We start from the raw sequence: 16,037 nt of genomic DNA on the forward strand, positions 1-16,037 counted from the left end.
AACAGCGTCATAGCAAGAAACAAAAAAAAAAACCAAACTGCTGACGCAGGTGTGGCCATCACAGATGCAGGCCTTCCAAAGGCACAGAGTAAAGAGGATACGAAGCAAGAGGCCGGCACGCAAACCGATCTTCCAAAAGACTGGCAACATCCCAAGTGATCAGAGGGGCGATCCCGTGAGGGAGGCACAATGAGCTGTCTGAAAGGGACGGACACTGACCAGGCACATCATGTTCATGGACATCCTAGTTAAATGTGTTTACATTGTTATGCATCTCACAAATGTATAAAGTAAAGTTAGTAACCATGCTTGTACGTAAACATTAATATTTCCTAAGGAAGGGGGATGTGGTGATATGCCTGCAGACAGCAGATGGCGGTACAGATCCACCATAAGGTCTCAAGACAGTGGTCATGTGACAAGGCACTCGCATCAGAAGGATGTTAGGTGTACACAGGACAGTCGCACAAAAGTCGAGTTCCAGGAGAGTCCAGAGAAACTCTGTAATAACTTGGTCTGTATAAGATTCCTGTCGTTACCTCACCATGTGTACATACATAAAACATTATTCTGACTTAGACATCAGCAGTTCTGTTGAATCATTGCTAGACAAGATAACAGAACATAACATCCATAACCCTCCCTTATCTCTGTAACCTCCAGTCCCTAAAACACTCCCTATCTCTTTTGCCTCCTCCAGTCCCTACACTCCTCCCTGTCTCTGTAGCCTCCTCCAGTCCCTACACTCCTCCCTGTCTCTGTAGCCTCCTCCAGTCCCTACACTCCTCCCTGTCTCTGTAGCCTCCTCCAGTCCCTACACTCCTCCCTGTCTCTGTAACCTCCTCCAGTCCCTACACTCCTCCCTATCTCTGTAACCTCCCTCCAGCCCCTCCAACCCTCCCATTCTCTGTAAACTGCACTAGAACCTACAAAACTCCGAGATCTCTGCTCTGCTCCAATTCTGACCTCTTGACCTTCTCCCCAATTGTTTTTGCTCCAAATTCAAGTGGACCCACAGCAATGGAATTCTCTTTCTGAAAGGTCTCCGCACTCCACTTAATGGTGAGCTCTCTGTTCACGATATTGGTCGGTCCCGCATAAAGGTTCAGTCTCAATTCCTGGGTCATTTCCATATGCAATAGGCTACCTCAGAAATTCAACTCCTTTTCACATTGTTCATTTCCCCCAGTGTGCTGAGAGGACCTCACCTTTCTCAAACATGCTTTCGAATGGATCGTGAGGCAGAGAGAGAGGCACTTGACAGAACTTGGCAAGTCGCTGTAGATCCGCCACCATGTAGCTGAACTTATTTGGAACCAATGCAGGCGGTTTATTACCTGGAATGGATTCATACAGAAATCAGTGAACAAAGTGAGCCCATTTCTTCATTAGACCGGAGCCAATTACAGTGCATGTCCCACAAGTCAGTGCTGAGGGAGCATCGCACAGTTGGAGGGTCAGTTCTCAGGGAGTGCTGCACTGTCGGAGGGTCAGTACTGAGGGAGCACCACACTGTCAGAGGGTCAGTACTGAGGGAGTGCCGCACTGTCAGAGGGTCAGTACTGAGGGAGTGCTGCACTGTCGGAGGGTCAGTACTGAGGAAGCATCACACTGTCAGAGGGTCAGTACTGAGGGAGCGCCACACTGCCGGAGAGTCAATACTGAGGGAGTGCTACACTGTCAGAGGGTCAGTACTGAGGGAGCGCCACACTGTCGGAGAGTCAATACTGAGGGAGTGCCACACTGTCGGAGAGTCAATACTGAGAGAGTGCTGCACTGTCGGAGGGTCAGTACTGAGGGAGTGTCGCACTGTCAGAGGGTCAGTACTGAGGGAGTGCCGCATTGTCGGGGGGTCAGTAGTGAGTGAGTGCCGCACTGTCAGAGGTTCAGCACTGAGGGAGAGCCGCACTGTCGGAGGGTCAGTACTGAGGGAGTGCCGCATTGCCGATGGGTCAATACTGAGGGAGACCCACACTGTCGGAGGGTCAGTCCTGAGGGAGTGCTGCACTATCGGAGGGTCAGTACTGAGGGAACGCCGCACTGTCAGAGGGTCAGTACCTAGGGAGCGCCACAATGTCGGAGGGTCAGTACCGAGGGAGTGCCACAATGTCGGAGGGTCAGTACTGAGGGAGTGCCGCACTGTTGGAGGATCAGTACTGAGGGAGTGCTGCACTGTCGGAGGGTCAGTACTGAGGGAACGCCGCACTGTCAGAGGGTCAGTACCTAGGGAGCGCCACAATGTCGGAGGGTCAGTACTGAGGGAGCGCCGCACTGTCGGAGGGTCAGTACTGAGGGAGCGCCGCACTGTCAGAGGGTCAGTACTCAGGGAGTGCCTCACTGTTGGAGGGTCAGTACTGAGGGAGCGCCACACTGTCAGAGGTTCAGTACTGAGGGAGTGCTGCACTGTCAGAGGGTCAGTACTGAGGGAGTGCTGCAATGTCAGAGGGTCAGTACTGAGGGAGCGCCACACTGTCAGAGGTTCAGTACTGAGGGAGCATCACACTGTCGGAGGGTCAGTACTGAGGGAGTGCCAGATTGCCGAAGGATCAGTACTGAGGGAGCGCCGCACTGTCGGAGGGTCAGTACTGAGGGAGCGCCGCACTGTCAGAGGGTCAGTACTCAGGGAGTGCCTCACTGTTGGAGGGTCAGTACTGAGGGAGCGCCACACTGTCAGAGGTTCAGTACTGAGGGAGCATCACACTGTCGGAGGGTCAGTACTTAGGGAGTGCCAGATTGCCGAAGGATCAGTACTGAGGGAGCGCCGCACTGTCGGAGGGTCAGTATTGAAGGAGTGCCGCACTGTCGGAGGGTCAGTACTGAGGGAGCATCACACTGTTGGAGGGTCAGTACTGAGGGAGTGGCGCATTGCTGAAGGGTCAGTACAGAGGGAGTACCGCACTGTCGGAGGGTCAGTACTGTGGGAGTGCTGCACTGTCGGAGGGTCAGTACTGAGGGAGTGCTGCACTGTCAGAGGGTAGGTACTGAGGGAGTGCCGCACTGTCGGAGGATCAGTACTGAGGGAGCGCCGCACTGTCGGAGGGTCAGTACTGAGGGAGTGCCGCACTGTCAGAGGGTCAATACTGAGGGAGTGCCGCACTGTCAGAGGGTCAGTACTGAGGGAGTGTCGCACTGTCAGAGGGTGAGTACTGAGGGAGTGTCGCACTGTCAGAGGGTCAGTACTGAGGGAGTGCCGCATTGTCAGGGGGTCAGTACTGAGGGAGTGCCACACTGTCAGAGGTTCAGCACTGAGGGAGCGCCGCACTGTTGGAGGGTCAGTATTGAGGGAGTGCTGCACTGTCAGAGGGTCAGTACTGAGGGAGTGCTGCACTGTCAGAGGGTCAGTACTGAGGGAGTGCCGCACTGTCGGAGGGTCAGTATTGAGGGAGTGCCGCACTGTCGGAGGGTCAGTACTGAGGGAGCATCACACTGTTGGAGGGTCAGTATTGAGGGAGTGCCGCACTGTCAGAGGTTCAGTACTGAGGGAGTGCCGCACTGTCAGAGGGTCAGTACTGAGGGAGTGTCGCACTGTCAGAGGGTCAGTACTGAGGGAGTGCTGCACTGTCAGAGGGTCAATACGGAGGGAGTGCCGCACTGTCAGAGGGTCAGTACTGAGGGAGCGCGGCACTGTCAGAGGGTCAGTACTGAGGGAGTGCCGCATTGTCAGGGGGTCAGTACTGAGGGAGTGCCGCACTGTCAGAGGTTCAGCACTGAGGGAGCGCCGCACTGTTGGAGGGTCAGTATTGAGGGAGTGCCGCACTGTCAGAGGTTCAGCACTGAGGGAGCGCCGCACTGTCGGAGGGTCAGTACTGAGGGAGCATCACACTGTTGGAGGGTCAGTACTGAGGGAGTGGCGCATTGCTGAAGGGTCAGTACTGAGGGAGTACCGCACTGTCGGAGGGTCAGTACTGTGGGAGTGCTGCACTGTCGGAGGGTCAGTACTGAGGGAGTGCTGCACTGTCAGAGGGTAGGTACTGAGGGAGTGCCGCACTGTCGGAGGATCAGTACTGAGGGAGCGCCGCACTGTCGGAGGGTCAGTACTGAGGGAGTGCCGCACTTCAGAGGGTCAATACTGAGGGAGTGCCGCACTGTCAGAGGGTCAGTACTGAGGGAGTGTCGCACTGTCAGAGGGTGAGTACTGAGGGAGTGTCGCACTGTCAGAGGGTCAGTACTGAGGGAGTGCCGCATTGTCAGGGGGTCAGTACTGAGGGAGTGCCACACTGTCAGAGGTTCAGCACTGAGGGAGCGCCGCACTATTGGAGGGTCAGTATTGAGGGAGTGCTGCACTGTCAGAGGGTCAGTACTGAGGGAGTGCTGCACTGTCAGAGGGTCAGTACTGAGGGAGTGCCGCACTGTCGGAGGGTCAGTATTGAGGGAGTGCCGCACTGTCGGAGGGTCAGTACTGAGGGAGCATCACACTGTTGGAGGGTCAGTATTGAGGGAGTGCCGCACTGTCAGAGGGTCAGTACTGAGGGAGTGTTGCACTGTCAGAGGGTCAGTACTGAGGGAGTGCTGCACTGTCAGAGGGTCAATACGGAGGGAGTGCCGCACTGTCAGAGGGTCAGTACTGAGGGAGCGCGGCACTGTCAGAGGGTCAGTACTGAGGGAGTGCCGCATTGTCAGGGGGTCAGTACTGAGGGAGTGCCACACTGTCAGAGGTTCAGCACTGAGGGAGCGCCGCACTGTTGGAGGGTCAGTATTGAGGGAGTGCCGCACTGTCAGAGGTTCAGCACTGAGGGAGCGCCGCACTGTCGGAGGGTCAGTATTGAGGGAGTGCCGCACTGTCGGAGGGTCAGTACTGAGGGAGCATCACACTGTCGGAGGGTCAGTACTGAGGGAGTGCCGCATTGCCGAAGCGTTAGTACTGAGGGAGTGCCGCACTGTCGGAGGGTCAGTATTGAGGGAGTGCTTCACTGTCAGAGGGTCAGTACTGAGGGAGTGCTGCATTGCCGAAGGGTCAGTACTGAGGGAGCACCGCACTGTCGGAGGGTCAGTACTGAGGGAGTGCCACATTGTCGGAGGGTCAGTAATGAGGGAGTGCCGCATTGCCGAAGGGTCAGTACTGAGGGAGCACTGCACTGGCGGAGGGTTAGTACTGAGGGAGTGCTGCACTGTCAGAGGGTCAGTACTGAGGGAGTGCCGCACTGTCAGAGGGTCAGTACTGAGGGAGTGCCACACTGTCAAGACGGTCAGTACTGAGGGAGTGCTGCACTGTCAGACGGTCAGTACTGAGGGAGTGCGCACTGTCAGACGGTCAGTACTGAGGGAGTGCGCACTGTCGGAGGGTCAGTACTGAGGGAGTGCTGTACTGTCAGAGGATCAGTACTGAGGGAGTGCAAACCCTGGAAGCATTGTGAACTGTGAGGAGGATAGTGTTGAACCTCAAAAGAACACAGACAGTTTGGTGGAATGAGCTGAGATGTGGGAGATACCATTTAACACAGATAAATGTGAAGTGATTCATTTTATTAGAGTAGAACCTGGAGTGAGATTACAGGAGGGTTACAACTCAGAATGTGGCGAAGGAGCAGAGGGGCCCGCGTGTGTCAATTATTGAAGGTGACAGGACAGGCAGAAATAATGGGACAAGGCAGAGAGTGCGGTCAATAAAAGGCACAGTATCTTGGGCTTTATTCACAGGAGCCAGGAGGTTATGTTGAATTTGTCTAAGACACTCATTCAACCTCACGTCCAGTTCCGGAGCTCTGTACTGAAGGGAAGGATTTGAAGGCAGTGGACAGACAGAGAGAGAAAGAGAGAGAAGAAGACAGAGAGAGACAAGAAAGACAGAAAGAGACCATAAAGAGACAGATAGGGAGAGTGTGAAAGAAAGTGAGAGAGAGAGAGAGAAAGTGAGAAAGAAAGTGAGAGAAAGTGAGAAAGTGAGAAAGTGAGAGAGAAAGTGAGAAAGTGAGAGAGAAAGTGAGAGAGAAAGTGAGAAAGTGAGAGAATCAGTGTGTGCGTGTGAGAGTGAGTGTGAGTGAGAGGGAGAGAGTGAGAGTGTGAGAGAGAGGCTGAGAGAGAGTGAGAGAGACAGAGAGAGTGCATGAGTGAGAGAGGGTGAGAGACAGAGTGAGAGAAATACTGAGAGTGAGAGAGATACTGAGAGTGAGTGAGTCTGAGAAAGTGAGTGAGGGAGTGTGAGAGTGAGAGTGTGTGGAAATGTTGACAAGAATGGTTCCAGGAATGAGGAATTCAGTGACGTGGTTGATCGGGGAAGCCAGGATCTGTTCCCTTGGGGAAGAGGGAAGGCCGAGGTGTGATTTAATCGAGGGTTTCAAAATCGCCAGGAGGTATGGGACAGTCGAGAGGGAGAATCCGGTCCCATTGAACTCCTTCTCTGTAATTCAGTCCCTCAGATGCCTACCCGACTCCTTCATTATCCCTCCAAGGAAAGCTGGGCGGAATCGGAAGTCAATATTCCAGCAGGGCTTGTATCGGCAGAATACCTGGGAAAATAGAGAGAGGGACAGAGAGAGATAGCGAGATAGAGAAAGAGAGACAGAGAGAGATATAGTGAGAGAGAGAGAGAGACAGAGAGAGAGATACAGAGAGAGATAGAGAGCGAGTCAGAGAGAGAGACAGAGATAGAGAGAGATAATTAATTTTTAAACAGTATTTATTGTCACAAGTAGGCTTACATTAAGTTACCATAAAAATGCTCCTCCTGTAGGATGTGGGTGGTGAGGGATACCACCGGTGTCCCCGCTGACTACACCTGCGGGAAGTGCACCCAACTCCAGCTCCTCAGAGACTGCGTTAGGGAACTGGAGCTGGATGAACTTCGGATCATCCGGGAGGCAAAGGGGGTGATAGAGAAGAGTTACAGGGAGGTAGCCGCACCCAAGGTACAGGACAAGAGTAGCTGGGTTACAGTGTGGGGAAGGAAAATGAACGGGCAGACAGTGCAGGGATTCCTCGTGGCCGTTCCCCTTCAAAACAAGTATACCATTTTGGATGCTGTTGGGGGGATGACCTACCGGGGACAGGCCCTAGTGGCCAGGTCTCTGGTACTGAATCTGGCTCTGTGGCTCAGAAGGGAAGGGGAGAGAATTGAAAAGCAATAGTTACAGGAGACTCAATGGTTAGAGGAATAGACAGGAGATTCTGTGGTCGCGAGCGAGACTCCCGGAAGGTATTTTGCCTCCCGGGTGCCAGGGATCGTCTCGGATCGAGTCTACAGGATTCTTAAGGGGGAGGGTGAGCAATCAGAAGTTGTGGTGCACATAGGCACCAACAACATAGCTAAGAAAATGGATGAGGATCTAAAAAGTGATTTTATGGAGTTAGGTTGGAAGCTAAAGAGCAGGACAAGCAGAATGGTGATCTCAGGATTGCTACCGGTGCCACGTGCAAGTGAGGCAAGGAACAGAGAGCGAGTGCAGCTGAACACGTGGCTACAGGGCTGGTGCAGAAGGGAAGACTTCAGATATGTGGACCATTGGGATATCTAGGGAAGGTGGGACCTGTACATGAAGGACGGATTGCACCTAAACTGGAGGGGCACCAATATCCTGGGTGGGAGGTTTGCTCGAGCTCTTCAGGAGGGTTTAAACTAGTTTGGCAGGGGGGTGGGAACCAGAGCTATGGATCAGAGGATAGGGTAGCTGTTGAACAGGCAGAAATAATATGCAGAGAGTCTGTGAGGAAGGATAGACAGTTGATGGGGCAAAGTTGCACTCAGTGGAATGGGTTAAAGTGTGTCTGTTTCATTGCAAGTGTCAGGAATAAGGGAGATGAACTTATAGCATGGATCAGTACTTGGAACTACGATGCCATTGCGGACACATGGATTTCACAGGGGCAGGAATGGCCGTTAGATGTTCCGGGGTTTAGATGTTTACAGAGGAATAGGGATGGAGGTAAAAGAGGAGGGGGAGTGGCACTGTTAATTAGGGAGTACACCACAGCTGCAGAAAAGGAGATAGTTGAGGAGGGTTTGTCCACTGAGTCAGTGTGGCTGGAAGTCAGAAACAAGAAAGGAGCAGTCACTTTATTGGGAGTTTTCCATAGACCCCCCAATAGCAGCAGAGAGATGGAGGAACAGATTGGGCGGCAGATCTTGGAAAAGTGCAAAAGTAACAGAGTTGTTGTTTTGGGTGACTTCAAATTCCCTAATATTGACTGGAACCTCTTAGTGCAAATGGTTTGGATGGAGCAGATTTTGTCAGGTGTGTACAGGAAGGATTCCTGACTCAATATGTAGATAGGCCGACTAGGGGGGAGGCCATATTGGACTTGGTTCTTGGCAACAAACCAGGCCAGATGTCTCGGTGGGAGACCATTTCGGTGACAGTGACCACAACTCCTTGACCTTTACCATAGTCATGGAGAGGGATAGGAACAGACAATATGGGAAGGTATTTAATTGGGGGAGGGGAAATTATACTGCTATTAGACAGGAGCTGAGGAGCATAAAGAGCACAAGGGGGGTAGGTAGGTAATGGTGAGTGGGAAGCTGGAGGAGGTGCGGGTGGTACTCGTGAACATATATGCTCCGAATTGGGACGATTTGGAATTTATGAGGCGGGTTTTAGGTAAGATCCCAGATTAGAGTCATATAACCTGATCATGGGAGGAGACTTTAACACATTGATCCGGAATTGGAATGGTCAAAATCCAGGACAGGGAGGCCGGCTGCGTCAAAGGAATTGAAGGGGTTTATGGAACAGATGGGGGGAGTAGACCCATGGAGGTTTGCACGGCCACGGGCGAAGGAGTTTTCCTTTTTCTCACATGTCCTCAAGGAACTTTTTTGTTCTGAACAGGACGCTAATACCGGAGGTGGTGGATACGGAGTACTCGGCAATCGCAGTGTCGGATCATGCCCCGCATTGGGTGGATCTACGGGTTAGGGTGGAGAGAGGGCAACGCCCGCTGTGGAGACTGGATGTGGGGTTGCTAGCGGACAAAGCGATCTGTGGGCGGATTAACAAGTCCATCCAGAACTACCTGGAAACAAATGATACGGGGAGCGACAGTTTGGGAAGCTTTGAAGGCAGTGGTTAGAGGGGAATTAATCTCGATATGGGCCCACAGAGAAAAGGCGGAACGGGCTGAGAGGGATAGGTTAGTGGAGGAGATACTCCACGTGGACAGTAGATACTCGGAGGCCCTGGACCCAGCGGGGATGAACTAGATGTTTCAGGACTTTTATAGTAAATTATATGAGTCGGAATCCCCGGCTGGGGTGGAGGGGATAAGGCAGTTTTCGGATCAGTTGAGGTTCCCGAGGACAGATGGGGATCTGGTGGAAGGGCTGGGAGCCCCAATTGAGATTGAGGAAATAACCGAGGGGCTGGAGGGCATGCAGTCGGGCAAGGCCCCGGGGCCTGACGGCTACACGGTGGAATTCTATAAGAAGTTTTCAGAGATATTGAGCCCACTGCTGGTGAGGACATTTAATGAAGCAAGAGAGGGGAGTCTTCCCCACAACATAATAATCATAGGTTTGTACTGGGTAGGCTAGATGGTGGGTTCTGGAGTTGGCAAAGGGCAGGAATTAGAAGGATGGGGATCTATTTGTAGGTGGGAATTTTCCCAGCTTGAAAGCCTTGGAGGATAAATTTGAATTGCCAGCAGGGAATGGTTTTAGGTATTTGCAGGTGCGAGACTTCCTGAGAAAACAGGTACAGGCCTTTCCGCTGCTGCCGCCATGGGGGATACAGGACAGAGTAGTCTGCAGTACCTGGGTGGGAAAGGGGAAGGTTTCAGATATTTACCAGGAGCTCTCAGAGGCGGAGGAAACTCCGGTGGAGGAGCTTAAGGGCAAGTGGGAGGACAAGCTAGGAGGAGAGATAGAGGTGGGTCTGTGGGCAGATGCCCTAAGCAGGGTTAATACCTCCTCATCATGTGCCAGGCTCAGCTTGATAAAATTTAAGGTAGTCCACCTGGCACACATGACAGTGGCTAGGATGAGTAAGTTTTTCGGGGTAGAGGACAGGTGTGCGAGGTGCGCGGGAAGCCCAGCAAATCATGTCCACATGTTTTGGGCATGCCCGAAGCTCAGAGGGGTTTGGCAGGGTTTCGCTAAGGCAATGTCCATGGTGCTAAAAACATAGGTGGTGCCAAGTCCGGAGGGGGCGATCTTTGGAGTGTCGGAAGAGCCAGGCGTTCAGGGGGTGAAAGAGGCCGACGTCTTGGCCTTTGCCTCCCTAGTAGCCCGGAGACGGATCTTGTTAATGTAGAAGGACTCGAAGCCCACGAGTGCAGAGACCTGGGTTAGTGACATGGCTGGGTTTCTCAGCCTCGAGAAAATAAAGTTTGCCTTAAGAGGGTCAATGGTTGGGTTCACCCGGAGGTGGCAGCCGTTCGTCAACTTTCTCGGGGAAAACTAAAATGTCAGCAGATGCAGTTCCGGGGTGGGGGGGGGGTCAGGATTGTTGTTGTATGGTTAGGGTGTGTGAAGGTTGGGATGGGGGTGGAAATGTTTATTATACCATGTTGATGTCACTGTTAATGTTATTTTTATAAAAATTTTCAAATACCTTAATAAAAATATTTTTTTTAAAAGATATTAAGGAGGATGTGCTGGAAATCTTGAAAAGAATCAGGATTAATAAGTCCCCTGAGCCTGATGGGATATACCCACGGTTATTACGGGAAGCGAGGGAGGAGATTGCTGCGCTGTTGCCGATGATTTTTGCGTCCTCACTCTCCACTGGAGTAGTACCGGATGATTGGCGGGAGGCGAATGTTGTTCCCCTGTTCAAGAAAGGGAATAGGGAAATCGCTGGGAATTACAGACCCATCAGTCTTACGTCTGTGGTGAGAAAAATATTGGAAAGGATTCTGAGAGATAGGATTTACGATTATTTAGAAAAACATAGTTTGATCAAAGATAGTCAGCATGCCTTTGTGAGGGACAGGTCATGCCTCACAAGCCTCACTGAATTCGTTGAGGATGTGACGAGACACATTGACGAAGGTCGAGCAGTGGATGTGATGTATATGGATTTCAGTAAGGCATTTGGTAAGGTTCCCCATGGTAGGCTCTTTCAGAAAGTTAGGGGGCACGGGATACAGGGAAATTTGGCTGTCTGGATACAGAATTGGCTAGCCGAAAGAAGACAGCGAGTGGTAGTGAATGGAAAGTATTACGTCTGGAGGTCGGTGACCAGTGGTGCCCTGCAAGGATCTGTTCTGGACCTCTGCTCTTTGTGGTTTTTATAAGTGTCTTGGATGAAGAAGTGGAAAGGTGTGTTAGTAAGTTTGCCGATGACACGAAGGTTGGGGGAGTTGTAGATACGTAGAACAGGCCCTTCGGCCCTCGATGTTGTGCCGAGCAATGATCACCCTACTCAAACCCACGTATCCACCCTATACCCGTAACCCAACAACCCCCCCCTTAACCTTACTTTTTTTTTTAGGACACTACGGGCAATTTAGCATGGCCAATCCACCTAACCCGCACATCTTTGGACTGTGGGATAGTGTTGAGGTTTGTTGCAGGTTACAACAGGACATTGACAGGATGCAGAGCTGGGCTGAGAAGTGGCAGATGGAGTTCAACCTTCATAAATGTGAAGTAATTCATTTTGGAAGGTCGAATTTGAATGCTGAATACAGGGTTAAAGGTAGGATTCTTGGAAGTGTGGAGGAACAGAGGGATCTTGGGGTCCACGTACATAGGTGCCTCAAAGTTGCCATCCAGGTTGATAGGGTTGTTAAGAAGGCGTATGGTGTGTTGGCTTTCATTAACAGGGGGATTGAGTTTAAGAGCTGCGAGGTTTTGCTGCAGCTTTATAAAACTCTAGTTAAACCACACTTGGAATGTTGTGTCCAGTTCTGGTCGCCTCATTATCGGAAGGATGTGGATGCTTTGGAGAGGGTTCAGAGGAGATTTATCAGGATGCTGCCTGGACTAGAGGGCATGTCTTATAAAGAAAGATTGAGGGAGCTAGTGCTTTTCTCACTGGAGCAAAGAAGGCAGAGAGGAGACTTGATAGAGGTGTACAAGGTGATGAGAGGCATGGATAGAGTGGATAGCCAGAGACTTTTCCCCAGGGTTGAAATGGCTGTCACGAGGGGACATAATTTTAAGGTGATTGGAGGAAGGTATAGGGTAGATGTCAGAGGTTGGTTCTTTACATAGAGAGTGGTGGCTGTATGGAATGCACTGGAGTCAGAGTCATTAGGGACATTTAAGCGACTCTTGGACAGGCACATGGACAGCAGTAAATTGAAGTGGTGTAGGTTAGGTTGATCTTAGATTAGGATAAATGGTCGGCACAACATCGTGGGCTTAAGGGCCTGGACTGTACTGTTCTATGTTCTAAAATCCCCTAGGGCAGCACGGTAGCATTGTGGATAGCACAATTGCTTCACAGCTCCAGGGTCCCAGGTTCGATTCCGGCTTGGGTCACTGTCTGTGCGGAGTCTGCACATCCTCCCCGTGTGTGCGTGGGTTTCCTCCGGGAGCTCCGGTTTTCTCCCACAGTCCAAAGATGTGCAGGTTAGGTGGATTGGCCATGATAAATTGCCCTTAGTGTCCAAAATAGCTCTTAAGTGTTGGGTGGGGTTACTGGGTTATGGGGATAGGGTGGAGGTGTTGACCTTGGGTAGGGTGCTCTTTCCAGGAGCCGGTGCAGACTCGATGGGCCGAATGGCCTCCTTCTGCACTGTAAATTCTATGAATTCTAGTCGTCACATTCCGGAGCCTTTCCAGGTACATAGAGGAAGAATTCACAATGTCCAAATTACCTAACAGCACGTTGTTTGGACATTGTGGGAGGAAATCGGAGCACCGGAAGGAAACCCATGCAGACACGGAGAGAATGTGCAGACTCTGCACAGACAGTGACCCAAGCGGGGAATTGGAGCACAGTGCACAGTTCCAGTCTCCATATCACTCGGTTAGACCACACTGGGAGCAGTGTACACAGTTCTGGTCTCCATATCCCTCAGGTAGATAACACTCGGAACACAGTGCACAGTTCTGCTCTCCATATTATTCAATTGGTTCCTGATACACTGATGACAGTGTGGGGACTATCTGATATACTTCAGTGGAATCTGCAGTGTTACCATGATTTTATCACATGGTCAACTTGTGCTCTTTCTGATTTTACCTCGAATCCAATCCAAGAATACGGAGAGACCACGTCATAGAATAACTCCAAGACTCGTCCTCGAGCACTCATCCTGTACAGAGCTTCTGAATGTCTGTCTGGTCAGAGGAACAAATTGCAGATTGAGCTATTGAAACATCACACACAGATATTCTTATTAACACAACCTCAACACAAAACTGACACTGAGTCTCTCTGGTCTCACTCTCTCTCTCTTTCTGCTCTCTCTCCATCTGGTCTCTGCCTCTATCTCCTTCTCTCTCTTTCTCCGGTGTCTCTCTTTCTCTCTGGTCTATCAATCTTTGAGGTGTGTCTTTCTCTGGTCTCGGTCTCTCTCTCCCTGGTATTGTCTCTCACTCTCTGGTCTCTCTCTGTCTTTCTCTCGCTCCATGTGTGTGTGACTCTCTCTGGTCTCTCTGTATCGTTCTGTGTGTGTGCCTCTCTCTCTTTGTGTGTGTGTCTCTCTGGTCTATCTCTGTCATGTGTGTGTGTGTCTGGTTTCTCTCTCTCTCTATGTGTGTGTGTCTCTGGTCTCTCTCTCTCCCTGGTATCTGTCTCTCATTCGCTCTCTGGCCTCTCTCGTTCTGTGTGTGTGTGTCTCTGTCTTTCTCTCTCTCTTTCTCTCTCTCTATGTGTGTGTGTCTCTGGTCTCTCTCTCTCCCTGGTATCTGTCTCTCATTCGCTCTCTGGCCTCTCTCGTTCTCTGTGTGTGTGTCTCTGTCTTTTTCTCTCTCTCTCTATGTGTGTGTATCTCTGGTCTCTCTCTCTCTCCCTGGTATCTGTCTCTCATTCGCTCTCTGGCCTCTCTCGTTCTGTGTGTGTGTGTCTCTGTCTTTCTCTCTCTCTATGTGTGTGTCTCTGGTCTCTCTCTCTCTCTGTCGTTCTCTGTGTGTGTGTCTCTCTCACTGGTATCTGTCTCATTCGCTCTCTGGCATCTCTCGTTCTGTGTGTGTCTCTGTCTTTCTCTCTATGTGTGTGTGTGTGTGTGTGTCTCTCTCTCTCTCTGTCGTTCTCTGTGTGTCTCTCTCACTGGTATCCGTCTCTCATTCGCTCTCTGGCCTCTTTCTCTCTGTCTTTCTCTCCGTTCACCTCCACTCGTCTCCTGAAACTCTCTCTCCTGACCTTCGCTCCCTGCCCGGGGCGGAGCCAGCGGCAGGCCCGGCCCAGGCTGCTGTCGGCCGGGGTCTGCCCCCAGGTTACAGCCCGGGAACCTCCCCCTCTCCCAGCGGCGGGTCGGCGCGGTCCCGAGGCCAGCTCGCCGCACAGGGAGATCCCAAACGGAGGGGAATCCTGGAAAGCCGACAAGGCCCCCGCTGTGGGTCAGAGTCGGGAGAGGTGCCGGGACCCAGAACAGGAGCAATTTGGGGGGGTCAGGCTGGGCGGTGCCTCCTCCAGTTGAATATCCAGTGGGGGGGGGGGGGGGGGTGTTGGGCGATGCCTCCTCCAGTTGACTATCCAATGAGCAGGGAGAGGGCTGTGTTGGGCGATGCCTCCTCCAGATGAATATCCAGTAAGCAGGAAGGAGGGCGTGTTGGGCGATGCCTCCTCCAGTTGACTATCCAGGGAGGGGGGTGGGGGTTGGGCGATGCCTCCTCCAGATGAATATCCAGTGAGCAGGGAGGGGGGGGCGTGTTGGGCGATGCCTCCTCCAGTTGACTATCCAGTGAGCAGGGAGGGGGGGTGTGTTGGGCGATGCCTCCTCCAGATGAATATGCAGGGAGGGGGGGTGTGTTGTGCGATGCGTCCTCCAGATGAATATCCAGTAAGCAGGGAGGGGGGCGTGTTGGGCGATGCCTCCTCCAGTTGACTATCCAGTGAGCAGGGAGAGGGGGGTGTGTTGGGCGATGCCTCCTCCAAATGAATATCCAGTGAGCAGGGAGGGGGGTGTGTGTTGGGCGATGCCTCCTCCAGATGAATATCCAGTGAGCAGGGAGGGGGGGCGTGTTGGGCGATGCCTCCTCCAGATGAATATCCAGTGAGCAGGGAGGGGGGTGTGTGTTGGGCGATGCCTCCTCCAGATGAATATCCAGTAAGCAGGGAGGGGGGCGTGTTGGGCGATGCGTCCTCCAGATGAATATCCAGTGAGCAGGGAGGGGGGCGTGTTGGGCGATGCCTCCTCCAGATGAATATCCAGTGAGCAGGGAGGGGGGGCGTGTTGGGCGATGCCTCCTCCAAATGAATATCCAGTGAGCAGGGAGGGGGGGGTGTGTGTTGGGCGATGCCTCCTCCAGATGAATATGCAGGGAGGGGGGGTGTGTTGTGCGATGCGTCCTCCAGATGAATATCCAGTGAGCAGGGAGGGGGGCGTGTTGGGCGATGCCTCCTCCAGATGAATATCCAGTGAGCAGGGAGGGGGGACTTGTTGGGCGATGCCTCCTCCAGATGAATATCCAGTGAGCAGGGAGGGGGGTGTGTGTTGGGCGATGCCTCCTCCAGATGAATATCCAGTGAGCAGGGAGGGGGGTGTGTTGGGCGATGCCTCCTCCAGATGAATATCCAGTGAGCAGAGAGGTGGGGCGTGTTGGGCGATGCCTCCTCCAGATGAATATCCAGTGAGCAGGGAGAGGGGTATGTTGGGCGATGCCTCCTCCAGATGAATATCCAGTAAGCAGGGAGGGGGGCGTGTTGGGCGATACCTCCTCCAGATGAATATCCAGTGAGCAGGGAGGGGGGCGTGTTGGGCGATGCCTCCTCCAGATGAATATCCAGTGAGCAGGGAGGGAGTGTGGGTGGGGGGCAGGCTAGGCAATGCCTCCTGAAGTTGAATATCCAGTAAGGGTGGGGGCGGCTGGGCGATGCCTCCTTCCAGTTGAATATCCAGTGCCCAGCTCCCGCTGCCCAGAGGGGCCGAGCAGACAAAGTATTTAAAATTTGTTGTAACCCGCACGGGTTTTGTGGGACAGGAGCTCACCGTTAAGTGGCGGGGGACCAGTAAACATTGTACTCGGCTAGTCAGACAGACCTGTCCTG

The 16,037-nt window shown here is 52.5% G+C and overlaps 1 protein-coding gene across 1 annotated transcript in view; it reads right to left on the reverse strand.

Annotated features, from left to right (window-relative positions):
• The window catches only part of LOC119951015 (glutathione S-transferase kappa 1-like), a 47,879-nt gene extending 33,750 nt beyond the window's left edge, over window positions 1-14,129 (reverse strand). The window contains exons 1-4 of the mRNA XM_038774049.1: window positions 14,098-14,129; window positions 13,068-13,161; window positions 6,365-6,446; window positions 1,209-1,337 (exon numbers count right to left, since the gene is read on the reverse strand). Coding sequence (XP_038629977.1) covers window positions 1,209-1,337; window positions 6,365-6,446; window positions 13,068-13,161; window positions 14,098-14,114 — 322 coding nt within the window. The 5' untranslated portion in view covers window positions 14,115-14,129. The remainder of the gene's footprint in view (window positions 1-1,208; window positions 1,338-6,364; window positions 6,447-13,067; window positions 13,162-14,097) is intronic.
• Between the last annotated feature and the right edge of the window lie 1,908 nt (window positions 14,130-16,037).

The sequence above is a fragment of the Scyliorhinus canicula genome, chromosome 16 (assembly GCF_902713615.1).
Source record: "Scyliorhinus canicula chromosome 16, sScyCan1.1, whole genome shotgun sequence".
NCBI lineage: Eukaryota > Metazoa > Chordata > Chondrichthyes > Carcharhiniformes > Scyliorhinidae > Scyliorhinus > Scyliorhinus canicula.